This window comes from Mya arenaria, chromosome 12 (genome assembly GCF_026914265.1).
Source record: "Mya arenaria isolate MELC-2E11 chromosome 12, ASM2691426v1".
Taxonomy (NCBI): domain Eukaryota; kingdom Metazoa; phylum Mollusca; class Bivalvia; order Myida; family Myidae; genus Mya; species Mya arenaria.
The window spans coordinates 62421150-62438998 of record NC_069133.1 but is presented as its reverse complement, the minus strand read 5'-3'; the positions used below and the strand labels follow the sequence as shown (position 1 = coordinate 62438998).

The 17849-nt window shown below is 34.7% G+C and overlaps 1 protein-coding gene across 2 annotated transcripts; it reads left to right on the top strand.

Moving 5' to 3' along the window:
• Nucleotides 1-526: 526 nt before the first annotated feature.
• Nucleotides 527-14608, top strand: LOC128211525 (uncharacterized). 2 transcript variants are annotated; one of them, XM_052916420.1, is made up of 13 exons: nt 527-1087; nt 1527-1667; nt 8007-8144; nt 8666-8998; nt 9284-9898; nt 10015-10122; nt 10446-10574; nt 10746-11081; nt 11338-11409; nt 11791-12048; nt 12546-12668; nt 13363-13462; nt 14473-14608. In XM_052916420.1, the coding sequence occupies exons 2-12, from the start codon at nt 1529-1531 to the stop codon at nt 13377-13379; spliced, it is 2268 nt and encodes a 755-aa protein (XP_052772380.1). In that variant the 5' UTR covers nt 527-1087; nt 1527-1528; the 3' UTR covers nt 13380-13462; nt 14473-14608. The 2 variants fall into 2 exon arrangements, with proteins under 2 accessions (XP_052772380.1, XP_052772381.1); XM_052916421.1 differs by lacking the exons at nt 12546-12668; nt 13363-13462; nt 14473-14608 and adding an exon at nt 11526-11645 and having other exon boundaries at nt 11791-11802.
• The last annotated feature ends 3241 nt before the right edge of the window (nt 14609-17849 follow it).

The following is a 17849-nucleotide window of genomic DNA, read 5'->3' as shown; positions in this document are numbered from 1 at the left end:
ACGATGTTTACGTGATAAGCTGTATCGCCCATAGGGATGTAACGCTCGATGTTTACGTTATAGGTTGTGTCCGCCATAGGGATGTAACGCACGATGTTTACGTTATAGGCTGTGTCCGCCATAGGGATGTAACGCACGAAGTTTACGTTATAGGCTGTGTCCGCCATAGGGATGTAACGCACGATGTTTACGTTATAGGTGTATCGCCCATAGGGATATAACGCACGACGTTTACGTTATAGGTTGTACCCACCCTATTAGGAATCTAACGCATTTCGTACTCTTGCTACAGTATAGGTTGCGCCCCCCCCCCCTTGCGCGCACACACGCACACACACACACACGCGCACGCACACACACACACACACACACACACACACACACACACACACACACACACACACACACGCCCTCTGTTTGCGTCGTGAATAGTGCCCCATATAACATACGTTATAGGTTGACGGTCCACACCACATAGCGCACATGTGTTTTGGCATTTTGGAAATGATTATTCTGCTATAAAAAATACCAAATACTGAATAAATATCCTGAAGCATTTCAAGTCCGAAGTGGAATTAAATAAGACTTACATGGATCTAGGATTGGGTATTTTTTACTGAATCGGATGTTGTGTCACCCAGTGTCTACTGTATAATTTATAAGTTTAATTTTCCTTGAACCACCAAAAATAATTTTATATTGAACTCGAGTTCAATTCACATAACAAACAAAACATTGGTGTGTGCGTTTGCAAGGCATGTTTAAAACGAAAGTGAAAGTACGTTTTATTTCTAAAAATCTAAATTTATCTCTATGACACGTCATCGCAAACACTTACCATACTTTAACCCGGCCTTGCATTATACTACCACCGCTCTCACGGAATAAAACAATCTATTTAAATCTTGGGGATTTCCAAAGTAGTGAATTGGACTAATAAGCTAAGATTATGTTTTGACAGACGAAAAAATAATTTTGTGTTTGTTGATTTGTGTCGGGTTTATTTACTTTATACAGAATAAAGCGGCCTTAGCCAGGATATTTATATTGAAATTGTTGCCTGCTGGGCTCGTTCTGTACCATTCATGTAGGTTTTTTTGTATTTCAGTATTGTTTATGGTAAATGTGTATTTATAATTTATGATGGATTCAGTTTTCAACGCTTTTATATCTATATTCCACAGATTACTAAAATATTTGCGTTGGTAGATCTTATTTTAATGTTAAAATACATAATAACGACAAGTGTAGAAAACTTTAGAGAGGCTGATGTATTTTTGACATAAAGAGCATTTTCTGACAATGGTAGAACTCAAGTCACGCCTGGAAATCGCACACACTAACTTTAATGTGGGATTGGTGTAGCGTTAACTCACTGTTTAACAATTAAAATTTAAATGAACAATTACGTTCATACATGCTGCTATGTATCGGCTGCCTTCAAACCCTATTCATGAATTTAAAATCACTTGATTTTGTTAATTGTTATATGTATATATACTAGTAGATGGTGTATCTGTCTTCAGAAATGGCAGAACTTGAAGGGTCTAGTATTGATGATTTGCCCAGAGATGACATTATCAAGGCGAATATTCTGGCATATCTTCCTCATATTCGCACCTTCATTCAATCAACAGATCTTCTCAGATTGAAATGTTATAGCAAAGGTATGTCAAAATAACTTGATAATTTGAAGTTAAAGCTAATCATTTAAGCCATAAATAGTTTAAATGAAAGCTGACTTGGTTAAGCCTGTGGACCACCAATACCACCCCCCATTTCAATACATATCCGTTATCTAGGCCCACGACAACGAACAGTCTCAAGCCTGAGTCTAGACTCAGACTCAGAAAAGCACCTTTATTAAATTACAAAGAATCATCTATATTCCATTTGTTGTACAAAAAATCTATGTCAGCTTCAAATAGTCATAAAATTCAGCTAATTTCATCTCTGATACTTAACTACATGTAGAAGGAAGTTTCAATATAATAAAGATTTGCAATTTTGCCACTTGAGTCTCAACTCAGACTTGAGACAATTAGTAATCATGGCCCCTGACCTTTAAATGTGTAATTCTATTTAAATTAGCCTAATTTTAGTTGTTAGTGTGTAATTTATATCTAAAAACCTCATTACCCACTATTGAATAAATGTAAACGTTACCTGAAAATGTTGTGTGTTTTTTAATCAAATCTGCTTATTGCTGAAAAAAGTTCTTAGCATGTTTTTGTGCAATTATATACTATATTGTGCCCCTACTGAAAATATTTATAAGTCTGAAGCAAAACAAAGCATGTCATATCCATTTTATCATGTATGCTATTTAGAAATGTGTTTTATTTTGAATGTAGCCCATGGTTTACTGTTCATAAGCATGTAATGTATGTTTTATATAAGGATCTCAATGTAAATATTATTAATACTACCTATAGGTAAAGATTGAATTCCAATATGCTCACTGCCTATTATGTTATGTTAAAGTAATACATTGACTCCAAAATGTATGTATTCATTTCTTTTACCTTTTGAAAAGGTTATTTAATTTTATAATTCTTTTTAAAGGATCAAAATTTAAAATTTCATAGAAGCTTCTTTTTGATACTCTTTTAAAATATAAATCAATTCTAAACAGTTATTATATGACATTGTTATAAGCATTCTATTTGTGACTGACTTGACTCTGGGGTGGCTGGAATGAATAATTTAGGGTGTGTTGGTATTGGTTACAAATGAATTTGTAAGGCTCAACTTGAATTAGGGTTAAACTGCAAGGGCTTGGTGTTGTTGGCACGAATGATGTATATTTATTTTGCATATATGATTATATTGTTTCAAGTTTAACTCTTAGAATTTTATTGAAATATCATATTATTACTTTTTAAACAATATCAGAGGACTGAATGGCCATATTTTAGTGTCCATCCTATGTGACCAGGGGCGGATCCAGGATTCGACTTGAGAGGGGGCGTAACTTAGGGGCATACACTTTTTACTTGCGCCCCTCCCTCATAGGGGTTTTTGGGTTCCTTCCCCCATGAACATTTCAACAATTTATATCCCGAAATGGTGCACTTAGGGCGTATTTTATTACTTTTCTTCTCTAACATTGAAATAAAAATTAAACTTGGACGATGGGGGGGGGGCCCGGGTGCGCCCCACCCTTAATCTGCTAGTGATGACCATGACCTCTGATCTACAATATATAATAGGCATTGGATGGGCTTTAATGTGTTCACAATCTGCTTTGCTAAGCAGTTGAGGAGCAATTTTTATACTTATTTTTTGTTTAGAGCATAACTTAAAGGCTTTGAGATATTGACTACAAACATAATATACAGTTATATCTCGTTGAGGTGAAGTGCAGTGAACAAGAACCATGACCCTTGGTGCAGTTTCTTTTCAGTTATTGGCCCTTTGTTAAGTTTCATACTTTTCCTTTTTTCCTTAAAAAGTGTTTGAGGTATTGTCTTCAAACTAAATATACAAATATATCTCATTTTGAAGAAATGGAGTGCACGTAAACCATAAATTCGGGGGATTTGTTTAAGTTGTTGTCAATTGTTTCATATTCCTTAGTCTAAAGGCGTAGATGATACTGTTCTTAATTAGGCGGGAGATTCACTTCACTTCAGAACTTTATATGTTGTTAAGTCATTGACTTCAACTGTACAAGTCAACTCAATTAAAAACTATGCTATACTTATAAACAAAAGAATGACATTTCCCTGATGTTAAGCTCGTTATTTCTATATAATAGGACAATTAACTTAAGTGATGCCTTCTCACAGACATAAGGCATCCAATGAATATACATCATTCCAGTGATACTTCTTATTACAATAAGGTGGTGAAGTGGGGGTATTCATCGCATCCAGTGACAGCTTAAGTTGTTTTGGGTAAAGTAAACTATACCTTGAAATAGCATCTCACTATCGGATCATTTATCTAAACATTAACAATTTTCAGATGTTACATTGCTTCCACACATTATAAAGAAAATCAAATCCTATTATTTAAATCATAAGTATGTGAAAAATGTTACAATTACACATTGTTTAACACGATAGAAAAGCTTAGTTTCTAATCAAGAATTTAAATAATATTACATAATTTAAAAAATAGGCTACATTCTTTCCTTTATAATGTCTTAAGTACTAATCCATATGATAAAGGAATGCAAGTTAAATATTTTTCGTTTCGAATTGAATAAAAAACGTAAAACAATGTTGCTCGTTATTGAAGAAATATTGCCTTAATGTATTCGGGATTTTCTTTAAAGTGTACAAGTCATAAGAGCTTATGCCCTGTCAGTGTGTGCATCCGTGCATCCATGCGTCTGTCTGTATGCAATTGCTTGTGAACGCGATAAAGTCTTCAATTTTTTCTCATTCAAATTTACACCGTAGTTAGATATCTATTAGAGATAGGTTCCTTTTTTAAACCATACAGATCCGCCAATACATGACTAGATTATGGCTCTTGAAGTTATTAAAATAGTTATTGAAGCCAAGTCAAAAATTACATTCTAAAAGAGACAACCTGTTTTTTAGAGTGTGCAGTTATTTTCTGTGTAACTTTCCCTTGCCTTTGTTAACAGTGTTAAAAGTATAGTTAAAGAAACACATAATGTACTCAGAGAGTGTAGTTGGTCGTCCTTCCCTTTGTTAAAGAGGGTTAGTTGATTTTCAGCTCTACTGGCCAAGGGCAAGTGTACGTGGTTCGTGCGTCCGTCTGTACACAATTGCTTGTGAACGTGATAAAGTCGTCAGGGCCCATACCCATGATTTTTGTATGCAGCATCATATAGTGGTATTGTACCAAGTTAGTTAAATTTATGCCCATTGGGTCAAAGCTGGCGCCACTCCGGTCTACACAATTTCCCTGGAGATTTATATACGGAAATCTGTCAAAGTCTACTACAACTACTTCTTTCAATATTTGTTCGGAAAATAATTTCAACACTACAGATGGGATTGAAATAAAACTGATAGATAGATGCCAATGAGAGGAGGTGCAGTGCACAAGAACCATAATCCTATCATGCATACTCATTAAGGTATCTCCCCTTAACCATTTTAATAATTGGTGCTTGTCCGGGCCATAACTTCAAACCTACTGATGGGATTGAAATAAAACTTAGTATATAGATAGATATCAATGAGAGGAAGAGCAGTACAGAAGCACCATACTCTTCTCATGTGTATTAAGGTAGCTCACCCCTAATGAAACCCCAACTCGAAACTCTTCAATTTTATGATGGTAAAACCTATGTAGTTAAGCACAGGATTAAAAAGCTTTTGAGAGTTTAAAGGTAGCGGTCCGATTCCATCCAGAAGCATTTATTCCCTTTACTTTTCTATTTGATGAAAGTAACTTACTTTTTTACAAGAGTTAATATGTTATCATTATACAGCAATTAAATACATGTTTTTAATTCTTTAATTTTAATTCTTACGCCTATGATGTTAAGCACAGGACTACAAATCTCTTGAGGGTTTCAAGGTAGCAGTTCGAACCTATCCAAGCCGGACAAATATTAATGTTTTGGATGACTTTGAATGTGACCTTTTGAGATATTTTCTTATCTTTGAAGCTACTGCAATGGAATTTGGACTATGTTTAAAGATGCACTATTACTCCCAAAAAAGATTTTTCCAAAATAAAACAATAGTTTTCATTTACCAAAAAGAATGAATAAATGTCGAAAAAAATGGTTACAATCTTGTTATCAGTTATTAATATTTTCCATAGATGCATTATTAAGTAATTAGTTAAAGCGGCACTCTCACTGATATACAATTTTTACCACTTTTTTATCTTTGAAAGAGCAACTTTTTGCGAAAATATCTGCACAACAGTTATATAAGATTGCTGACAAAAAATCAGATGGTAGATTTTCATATTTCCGTACGAAAATTAATGTGTTATGGCTTAAAATGTTACTAACGGTTTAAGAAAAATGCATAAAACATCAATTTTTGAACTTAAATATAAAATTCCGCGATCTATTTTTGTCAGCAGTCTTATATAACTGGTTTTCATGGATTTTCGCAAAAATTGGCTCGTTTCAAGACAAAAAAGTTGTCAAAACGTTCAATCTGTGAGAGTGCAGCTTTAAAGGTTTATCACTCAAAATTTATGTTTGTTATACATGTGTATGTACTGATTTTGAATAAGAGTTTCATTTTAAAAGTTTGTAAACATATTTTAATACTGACATTGACAGGATACCTTTTGATGTACTTTCTTATGTTCGAAGCTATGGCAATGAAATTTGGACCATGTGTTCAGTTTTGCGAACAATTATTATGCTTAGATATTTGATGGGCAGCATTGTCTTATGGCCCGCAACTAAGATTGTTCAATTTATGCCCCTAATTTCAAATGCCTCGAAGTTTACCTGTGTGATGTTGCAATATAAAAGAAATAAACTTAGAATATTCTTGTCTGAAACCGAATGGCACAAAGCTAAGGTATTTGGTGTGCAACATTGTCTTATGGTAACAACGGATTAAAACGTTTACTCAGGTGAGCGATTTAGGGCCATTACGGCCCTCTTGTATCTCTATCAAACATATACAGCAGCTCGATATCCATGAGAGCTCGGTTACTTTTCGAAAACCCCAGCCAGATACGCTTATGTATGAGTGTTTTATGATTTATCAAATTATAATCTAAGGGGGACCACTTTTAAAGCTAGTAGTTTATTATTGTAATTTTTATCACCCGTTGTCCTTACTATGTTTTCTGTCCTCACGTGTTGAACGTGCAACGTTTTCAGCTAACCCAAACCTAAAATGCTCCAAGTGAACTATACGTATGTTGCCTTTGACCCATACATACATGCAAACATCATCATTTACATTGTAAACATGCATGTCTTTGCCTTATATTGAAATACAATTAAACATATCTGTTTAACATGTTGGCATTTGTAATGGCTTATCGTTTACACAAAAGAACAGTACATCCTATTAGCATCGCAATCACTCGCTGATGAAGTGCAAACTATCTACAATTCGCAAAAAGTTATAATAACGAAATATGGGGGCCATGAACATTAAAATATTGTAACATTGAAACAAAATAATACAATTACTGTGAATATTGAAAGTAATGTTTAACACCCCAAGTACCTTTAAATAATCCTACACTCAAGTAATAATAATGATGAAAGTCAAACGTTTAAAACAAAAGTCTAACCTTAAATGTAATGGTAACGTACTGTTACATACACTAAAGGCCTATAAAGTACAGGCTACTGCAACTTTTCTTTTATCCTGCCAAAAGTTTCAGAGATGATGGGTTATCATCAAACGAACGAACATTAAAAAATAAATTTTAAAGAAATAGCGAGACACAAGTTTTCTTTATATTTTTAAAATCAAGACGCAACCTTTTAATACATGCTATATCTCCCCTTAAGCTCCAACGACCAAGTGGCAGAAAAATGGCAAATGGTTCAGTACGAAATATTACTTAAAGGTAGTACAGGACTGGCATTCTCACTGTGGGGGAGGGTTTTCACTATTGCTGTAAATGGTGTATGACCTGCATGCTCAATACACTCACTATAGAAACATCACAGTTATTGTACCTAATCGGTGAACCCAACATGTCTTATACAGTTTGGAATCGTTTTGGTTATTTGTCAAAAAATATATGGATTTGCCTTCTTTGTTTATGTGAGCTCATAATTAATATGTTTACAATTTTGAATATTTTGAATACATTAAATACATTTAAGAAAAATAATTGTGTATTTTATTGCTGTATTGTTGTATTGGACGTGTACCGGGTGATTCAATAATTGAACCTAAGTACCAGCCAAAACGTATCCGGCCCGTGGGCCCCAGATTATTCGTCAATGTCCTACTATTTGCATACGTATCTCAGTTTCAATTTACAATCGGTTTTCATAATTTCTATCGGATGCTTCTATGTTGCTCGGTCTGCTGCCATTGATACCAACATGTTTTTCGCCCGTTTCTTTTTCTGTGTAGAGCAAAGAAAGAAGATATTTGAACTGTCCCGAAAGAGCGTTGACAAAGCTGTTGAGCTCGGTTTGCGAATGCTTATCTATGACATAGAGGACTCCGGGCGTTTTACCGCGTTCAGGGAGCTGATGGCCAGCGAAAACGGTATACTTTATACAAATAATGTATGATGTTTTATTGAGAATAAAATGCTTTATCATAAATGACAAAAGTTAGGTGTGAACATGGGATAGTCACTTATATGTAATGAAAAATGGAGCCTACAGTGAAGAGCAAAGGATCCTTAACTGTAACCAAGATGCTTGTTAGAGGCCGATTGGTCGAGACCAAACATATACTACACTAGGGACACAAAACGTCACAAGACAAAAATACATAATACAAATAATAGTATTATTATGTTAACTACAGGGACACGCCCAGTAGTCGAAAATTCAAAACTAAACCCTGTTTAGTGGCACAAGACAAGGATACAAACTATAGTGAACTTGAGTTATAGACACACGCCCTTATAAATAAATGATCGGGTTTAAGCTATAAATATTACTTGCAATGAAATCGAAAGGGAATCAGCGCTCATTTTCAGTATAATTGAAATGTAAAAGTCTTTGCCTGCCAGGTACTTAAGAGTGAAATGATGATGAAGCCATGTATTATTATTGCAGGATATCCAAAGATTGCCCGATATATCGAGGGTGAAATTGTTGCTTCAGATGAACACTTCAGGAAACTTTTGGAACTGTTTGCTGATCAAATAGTTCCAGTAGTGAATCCAACGGAGATTTTACCATCCTTGCTTACAAGAGAACTTATAACGAACGAAGATGTTCAGAGGATTATAGCTGAAACGCATAACCACGGCAGGGACGTTGCAGCATGGGAAATGCTTTTAAGATTACAAAGCAGAAAGGAAAACTGGTTTAAAGATTTCTTGGTCATTTTGATTGACCATGGATATAACGATGTAGCGGAAAAACTGGAGCCGGATATGTTCAACAGTAATAATAAGCCATGTTATTTCTTAACGGACACAAAATATGAACTGCAAAAGGTGTAACAGTGTGGTTATTGCTTTGAATAAGCAGTGCTTTTAATACATTGTCCGCTATAAATGATTTGATTATTCTTAAAGCGTGAATCATTTTATTCATGCCAGTAAACTAGTTTCCAATTATAATATTGCCTTAAACAGTAAACATGTGAAACCCATGAATTAAAAAATTCCTATCATACAGGTAGTGGTAACAAGTTTCTACGTCTCATATTATATATACATATTGCAGAGATTGTTGTGCAGAAAAACGAAGACACTCAGTTGAGTGACAATTTAAGAGATAGCAACGTTTCTATGAGTTCTGAAACAGAGGAACCAAATGCTTTTGTGACTGAAAAATGTGAAATTGACAGTGGGGAGCACAAACAAACAAACACGGATATGGAAATGACAAATTTGAATTCAGAACCAATTGCCAGCTCTCATTGCAAACCTAACGAACTTGGATCGAATACCTTAAAGATTGAGTTGGACGAACTTGGCATGGAAATTGTGGACATGCTACTGCCGCAAAACAAAGAAGCAGTTGTGACTCCCTGCGTCAATGATGATACTACAAGTTTAAAAGCCATACAAGCAAGAACCTTCAGAAGTGACAGTCAGACAGATGATGCGATAACTGCGGATAAAAGCGAAACTGATAAATTTCAATTAAAAGAATCCATTACTCGATACCCTGATCACGAAGTACTGACCCATTTGAATATGGAAACAGAAGAAACACTTGTTAAAGTTATTGCAAGAGACGATATTACCAGCGGATTAAGTCCACAAGAGGCTCATGAAAACCAAACACAGTTAAAAATCCATGACGATTCTAGCAAAAATCACGTTTCACTGTCTGGTAGGTAAAATTAACAGCAGTTACTTAGTGAAGTTGTGATGACTTGTTCTTATGTTAATTCAAGATACACGTTGTTGTTGTTGTTGTTGTCTTGTATTTCTTTGTATTTTTTTCAGATTTCAGCAACGATGAAATTATTAAAGGTAACTTGAAATCTTTTTCTGGATATATCTGTCTGTGTTTGGAGCCAACCGACTTTTTAAGACTGCAATATTTTAATCAAGGTAAGAGTTTGCATTTCCAGTTAAAGTTATAAAACCTTGTCAAAGACTTATTATCACTACGTTTAAAGGCTCTTGGAAAGGCATCATTTACATCATCGCAAAACGGCCCGAGTGCAAACTGAATTAGTGTATTTATTTTCTACTCTTCTTTAACAAAACAATATTAAAACTTTAGTGTGGTGACATTTACCAAACACAGCACCTTGAATGAGTTTCTTGAAGCACGTTTACATTACATGAATGTTGTCGGGTTTCAATTAATGCGAAGACTCAGGAAATTATAGCTTTTATCTGTATTATATACCGATTATTTCATGAAACAGAGCAACGCAAAATGTTGAGAGACTGTGAAGACAACATGGCTGTCAAAATTGGCTATGATATTTTCATGAACGAAATTGACGACCCTGGACGATTTGTAGCTTTTTATGAGCTTATGGCTGGAGAAAATGGTATCGTAACAGTTGAATTTAATTTAATATACTATGCATTTGAATTGTTAGCGAATACTGTATCGTAATGTTGCTTAAATGAAAGCGAAAAATAAGATTTCTATGACTAACTTCCATACGAATATGGTGAATTGCTGTGTGTTTTCAAAATATTATGTTTGTATCTTTTAGGCTATCCCAAAATTGCACAGTTATTGAAAGGGGAGTTCGTTGCTTGTGACGAGCATTACAGAAGATTGCTGGATTTATTTGTGGACGATTTATTAGAAAAAATCCCTAATCCTACAACACTGATTCCTATTCTTGAAAGATTCAAAGCTATAAATGACGCTGACGCACAAGAAATAAGAGCAGAATATGTCAATAAAGGGCATTATCGAGCTATTTGGGTGTTGCTGTTCAAACTCCCTTGTAGAGTAGAGACTTGGTTTAAGGATTTCATGAATGCTCTCATTGAATGCGATTTATTGGCACTGGCTGAAAAGTTGGAACCTGACATTTACAAAAGTGAGATATTTCCTTTGTTGTTTATATTTCTTTTATCTAAATATTCTTAATTTTGAAAAACAATTTTTAATGTTTGTTTTGCTTTTAGTTTTTGAAACCATGAAATAACATTAATACAAAAAGATCAATTGTTTTCGAAAGTACAAAACCTAGACAAATATTCACGAAAAGGCATTAACCTAAAAATTTCTTCGACAAAAAATTAGCACTCAAACGACCATGTAAGCATCGTTGTATAACTGATTCTCTGTTTTAGAATTGATGGCGCAACATAGGTACAATGAACAAAACAGTTGTGTGACCGAGACAGAAATTGCATCTTCATTTGGTAAAAAGACTTAATTTAGTGTGGTCTCTTAGCTAATTTGTAAACTTTATTGTTTTACATTTTTTTACGAAGGACAAGCCTTGTGGTCAAAACAATCAAATATGATCCCATTTTAGATGCACAATATTAGGGCCCAAGCGACATTGAACTAGAGACACAAACGTAAAACACCACAAACAGGCCATATACGCGTTAATAGCCTTACCAATAAACGATGGGATTACCGCCTAGAGACGGTCAGTGAATCATGTCAAATCAGGGTGAATGAATATTCCATTCTTTTTACATGTATATACATAGTGTAAATATTGTACTATTTGCTCTGCCATTCATATGCCAATTTTGCGGGCACAAACAATATTTACAACGATCATTTCGTAGAATCGGGAGAAGCAAAAAGCTGCGGAAATGAAGACGTCCCTGACTTTAGCGAATTACTCCAATCTTCTCCAATCTTGTCCGATGAAGAAGAAACATGTTTGAAAGCAAAATCCGCTGTTGATGACGTAACATCGGCTTTCAAAGAACTTCTGCATAACACTGATAGCCATGAGACAGAAATATATTGTCGACTTCCAAAAGAGGGAACACAAACGACTGTAAAACAAGCAAGGTCTCAGATGTATACAACTGAAGCTGGTAAGGCTTAGACATAACACACTCAATTAAACGTGTACGGAATACAATGTCTTTTTTAATTAAGTTCAGAAACGTTAATCATCAATAATTATATTAAGATAGTTAAAGTGACACTCTTATTCAAAATTGATACATACACATGTAAAACAAAAATAAATTTTGAGTGATACATCCTCATATACTGACTAGATAATGCACTTATGGAAACTATTAATTAGTATTAACAATATTATAACCGTGAATTGAATAGCTGAAAACGCAATTTTAATGATTGGTGAATGCTTTAAGATTAACTGCGATCTACTATGGTCTCATAAGGTAGCATGCTATGTTTTCTGCACATTTCTTTCAAATTAAACTCGGTATCCTCCTATCTATTTGCCATATTGAATCAATTGTTTAAAATATGTTCAATGTTATGTTTGAGTAATAGTGCATCTTTAAACTCTATTCAATTTTACCTACCCTTATATCTTATATATTTTGATAATCAACAGGAAAGCGATTAGTTTATGACAAAGAGTTTTTATTGGCATGTAAAGGATCGCCCCTTTCTTCGATTTGTCCACCCGAAATAGCAAACATTCCGGACATTGACATACGTATGACTACTAGAATCGGTATGTTGAGTAGATTTAGATTTGTTAATGATGTCTTTCTCCTTTATTCGCTTATATCTTCGCGTCATTGTATCATACATACTCTTCATTTTGTTTTGCATTGCCACCAAAATCCTTATTTCATTTTGCACTTTCATCACATCAATAAATGGATCTGCAATACATATCATCACGTCAATTTTAATCAATTTGATAGTCATGTGCTTGACTGGCATGAAAAGAGTGCTACTGCTTTAAACAAATTAATTATGTATTAATCATATTTTTTAATAATTAATCATTTTGGACAGTATTTTAAGTACGTATGTCATTATCTATGTCTTCAATTCTTTATTGGCTGTTTTGGTTTAAATATCAGAGAGAAATTGTTTATTAGAAAAAAAGTTGAGTCTGTTATTTTTTCGTTCCAGTTCTAAACATGCTGTAACATCGTGTTCTATTTAAAAGTTTATTTAGTATCAATTCTTATTACATATTCTTCTACATATTAACTATTGTGCGTTTAAATTAATTGTTGTGCGTTTGTGTCCATTTAAAGAAGAAACTATGGATTCGTTATTAAAGTTTATGTTTTCCGAAAACTTTAAAGGTATGCATTTCATTGTAGCAAACACGCAGATGTATGTTGAAAAGTACAGATAAGTATTCATTTTGACTGTACATAATTACTATACTGTATGTTTTAGGTGTCCAGGACGCAGGAAACAATGAGAATACGATACGAAACGATTTAAATATAATTGGACCGGAAAGGGTCTTTAGCGAGAAAGAGTTTGAGATCAATATTGAGACAGGTGAGTTTAGCACAGTGCAGGTTTTGATATTCTGGTCTTGGTGATCTTTAAATAATATGATTAGGCCAAATACAAAATAGGTGCGTTTCAGGTAACGCTGGTAATTAATATGATTTAGTTTTTTTAAGCATAGGATATGCAGTTTAAGTGCTGCTTTCATTATTATCTCGACCTTTCGAAGAATATGGAGGCTATACTACTCGGCCCCAGCGTTGACGTCCGGTTAAATTTAAAGGGCATGTTAAAATATTTACTTATAACTACAATACCATTCACTAAATTTACTAAATACTGCAAACAGTTGTTCAGGACTATCCCAAAATGAGGTTACAGAACCTCATATTATCCTTCATACAATTGTACGCCGATGATTGACTTAGGAACTTAGGTTAATGTTTAAGAGCACTAAAGGTAAGGTCACTAAAATCGAAAAAAAATACCAGCTGAAACTGAATCTCACAACGAAGGCTAAAGTTCTACTGCCGATCATCGGACACCTTGTTTCGTCGCATTGCGGCGTTTCTTGTTTACTTTTTAATTTGGCTCTTTGTGATGCTTTTCACAGACACATATTACATAGTTATTCTATTCATTTTAAGGGAAAGAGGCGTATAGTCGAGCGCTCTGCTCGGAAGCTCTTGTTATGGATGTACTTTGTGCTTCTAAGGATTTTATTTAGAATGTATATTTCTTCAAAGAAGCATATGTACAACATTGATAAAATGTCAACAGCAAAAGCAAATTGGACGTTTACTTTTCTAAATGAAAATTCGTGTGGCATTGCTTATGCATTTATTAATGATAATAATGAAAATGATCATGGTGATGATGAGGATAAGCAGAAGGAGGAAACGGAGGAGGAACATATAAGTGTGGACGATGAAGATGACGTTGGTGGTTGTGTCAGTTGTGATGCGAGTTTGGTCAAGATGATTTTTTGGAAGTATGTAAGAAATAATCATCAAATTAAAGAAAATATGTTTGAAGCTTATCGTTCGGTTTGTTTCCAGACCAAGACGATCTTGGAACGAATGTTAATGACGTGGATATAAGTCTACGGGGTTACCAAGAAGAGTTAGCACAGGAGGGTTGTGATGGAGAAAACGTTATAGTGATGGCTCCAACAAACTCGGGCAAGACCAGGGTGGCATGCAGAATTATGCAGGTAATTAATCTTCTAAAAAATCACTCTTCAAATAGTTTTGATGAATGAGTGTGAAAATGCTTTTATAAATGCCAAACTTCCTACCATTGCATATTATTTCATGCTTTATTTTATGAAAGCAACGGTTAGGATTCAAACATATTTTTTTAAGAATGAGCGCTTACCTCGTAGATTGATTTCATTTTCATTATGATGTTGTTAAATCCGTAATGTTCACTCATAATGACAAGTCATGCATGATATTTTCTCTCAACATTAAAATTCTAGGTTCACCTAAGACGGAAAATAGCAGAAAGGAAGAAGGTTCGTATTTTATTTCTTGTCGAAAACGAAGCGCTAGCCATCCAGCAAGGAGAAGTATGTGCAGAACGACTTCCAACTTTCAGGACAAAGGTGTTCAGTGGAAACGTCCACAGGCTGAAAAAGCAAATGCTCTGGGATTTCCTTGAAAAGCAAGTCTGTTCGTAATTGTTAAAAACATGACGCAATGAAATTGGTAAAATGTCATAAACTGTTTGTGAAACCTGTCACATATGATGTTCGTCAAATGCTTTATGTAATCTATTAAAATATTTAGGCTTAATTACATTGAGTCGTAATATTTCATCAAGAAATTTCACAGTTAAATTTATGCACCAAGCGTAGTCTAAATGCATGACAAATGTATGAAAAAAGAGAATTGAAAACATAAAATCATACATTTTTGTGCATTAAGTCCTCATTATTGAAACTTTTTCAAGACTGACTTGGTTTTTAACTGTTTTGTTTAATTGATTGCAGAAGAGACATCTTTGTTGTAACAGCACAGATTCTTGTGAATGCTTTAAAAGCAAAGAAAATTGAAAGCGTCAGAGAATTTTCTCTGATTGTGTTCGACGAATGTCATCATTCAAATAAACAACACATGTATAATGAAGTTATGGCTCGGTATCTTCACCTAAAACTGCGGGAGAAAGTCGATTCTTCTGAAATGCCCCAGGTGAGTATCAATACTTATTGTTGTTGTATATTTGTTATTTCATCTCACCGTATCGGCCTGTCGCTCAATAGCATAAACCTTTTTGTTGAAAATTAAATGTGTTTTTTTTTATTTCTGAGCGACAAGCTTTTCTATCAGTGTTTTAATACGACATTTAAAATTCATTTAAAAGTTGATTAAGTTGTGTTAAAATGGCGATCTGCGACATACCATTTTTAGTAGCTCAATTCGCTGGTCTCTTATGCGACCTCGCTTTTGTTGCGATATATGCGTCGGTGGCTCCATCGTCGGTACGGGAAAACCTTGTTCAGGCAATACGTTGAATTACTAATGCAAACGCATCAGTAACTCTAAGGTTTTGCCCTTTTAATGTCATAAAATATGTCTTGTGCAAACAGTAAAGTACCGAATCATAATGAAACTAAGTGACAATGTTTGTTGGCGTATGTCTCGGTCAAGTTCGATCGTTTGGTAAATCACATCAGTTTCTTCATAGTTATGTCCCATGTACGTTAGAAAAGAAGGTTTATGTCTTGTACAGACGCTTAAGTATTTTTCCCTATTCATGATAACACTTTGTGAAGGTGTTTGAGGGCATAATGTCCCGGTTTAGTTTGTTCATGTGATAAATTGTCTAATAACTAGTAGGGTTTTGCCCCCATTAAAGGGGCCCTTCCACAGATTGAAAGTTTTTACTTTTTTACTTTTTTTTTTAGCTCGTTTGATTTTGAAAACAAATGACGAGCTATTGTCGTCACTTGATTGCCGTCGTCGGAGGCATTGGTTAAGTTTTGCGTTTAGGTGTACATGAAAACTATCAAAACTATCACTTTGAAACTTGATGACCTTTCTCATCTAATGCCCTTCTTTACATTGTACCCTAAAGATGTTGAATCTCACATGTTTTTGGGGGTAAAAACATGAAATTAATTTAATGGATTTTGAGAATTGGACATAGCTTCTTCAATTTTTGTTCGATTTCAAAATATCAAACAGGTTTTTGAGTGACACATTTGGAAGGGTAGGGGGAGGGTGGGGGATATTTTAGTATTTTTGACATTTGTAATATTTAGCTTGTCGGAATTTTAGCTCACCTTAGCCGTAGGTTGAGATGAGCTATTAAGATCGATGAATGTCCTTCGTCCGTCATCCGTCGTATGTCGTCTGTCGTCCGTCTACATTTAGTTTGTTAACACTCTAGTGGTCACATTTTTAGCTCACCAGAGCACGAAGTGCTCAAGGTGAGCTATTGTGATCGGTCTTAGTCCGTCGTTTGTCCGTCAATCCGTCCGTTCGTCAGTCCGCCCGTCCGTCAACAATATCTTAAAAAACATCTCCTCTAAAAATACAAGGCCAAATTCAATGAAACTCCACAGGAAGCTTCCTTGGGTGACCCTCTACAAAAATACAACAAGGGGTCACCAACAATAACAACAAAATGGCCGACTTCCTGTTTTGCTTTAAAAAACATCTCCTCTGAAACTACCAGTCCAAATTCAATGAAACTTTACAGGATCCTTTCTTGGATGACCATCAACAAAAATAAAACAAGGGGTCACGATTTATCAACAACAATAACAACAACAAAATGGCTGACTTCCTGTTTTGCTTTAAAAAAATCATCTCTGAAACTACCAGTCCAAATTCAATGTTACTTTACAGGAAGCTTCCTTGGGTGACCCAAAAACCCATCTCCCCTGAAACTACCAATCCATATTCAATGAAACTTAGCAGATCATGATTGATCAACAACAACAACAACAACAACAACAGCAGCAACAACAACAAAATTGCCGTCTTCCTGTTTTGCTTTAAAGAATATATCCTCTGAAACTAACAGTCCAAATTCAATGTAACTATAAAGGAAGCTTCCTTGGGTGACCCTCTACGAAAAACAACAAGGGGTTACAATTGATTCACAACATTAACAACAGCAACAGCAACAAAATGGCAGACTTCCTGTTTTGCTTTAAAAAAAATCATCTCTGAAACTACCAGTCCAAATTCAATGTTACTTTACAGGAAGCCTCCTTAGGTGACCCTCTACAAAAATACAACTAGGGGTTACAATTGATTAACAACAACAACAACAGCAACAACAACAAAATGGCCGACTTCCTGTTTTGCTTTCAAAAATCATCTCTGAAACTACCAGTCCAAATTCAATGCTACTATACAGGAAGCTTCCTTGAGTGACTCTCAACAGAAAGACAACAAGGGGTCACGATTGTTTAAAACAACAA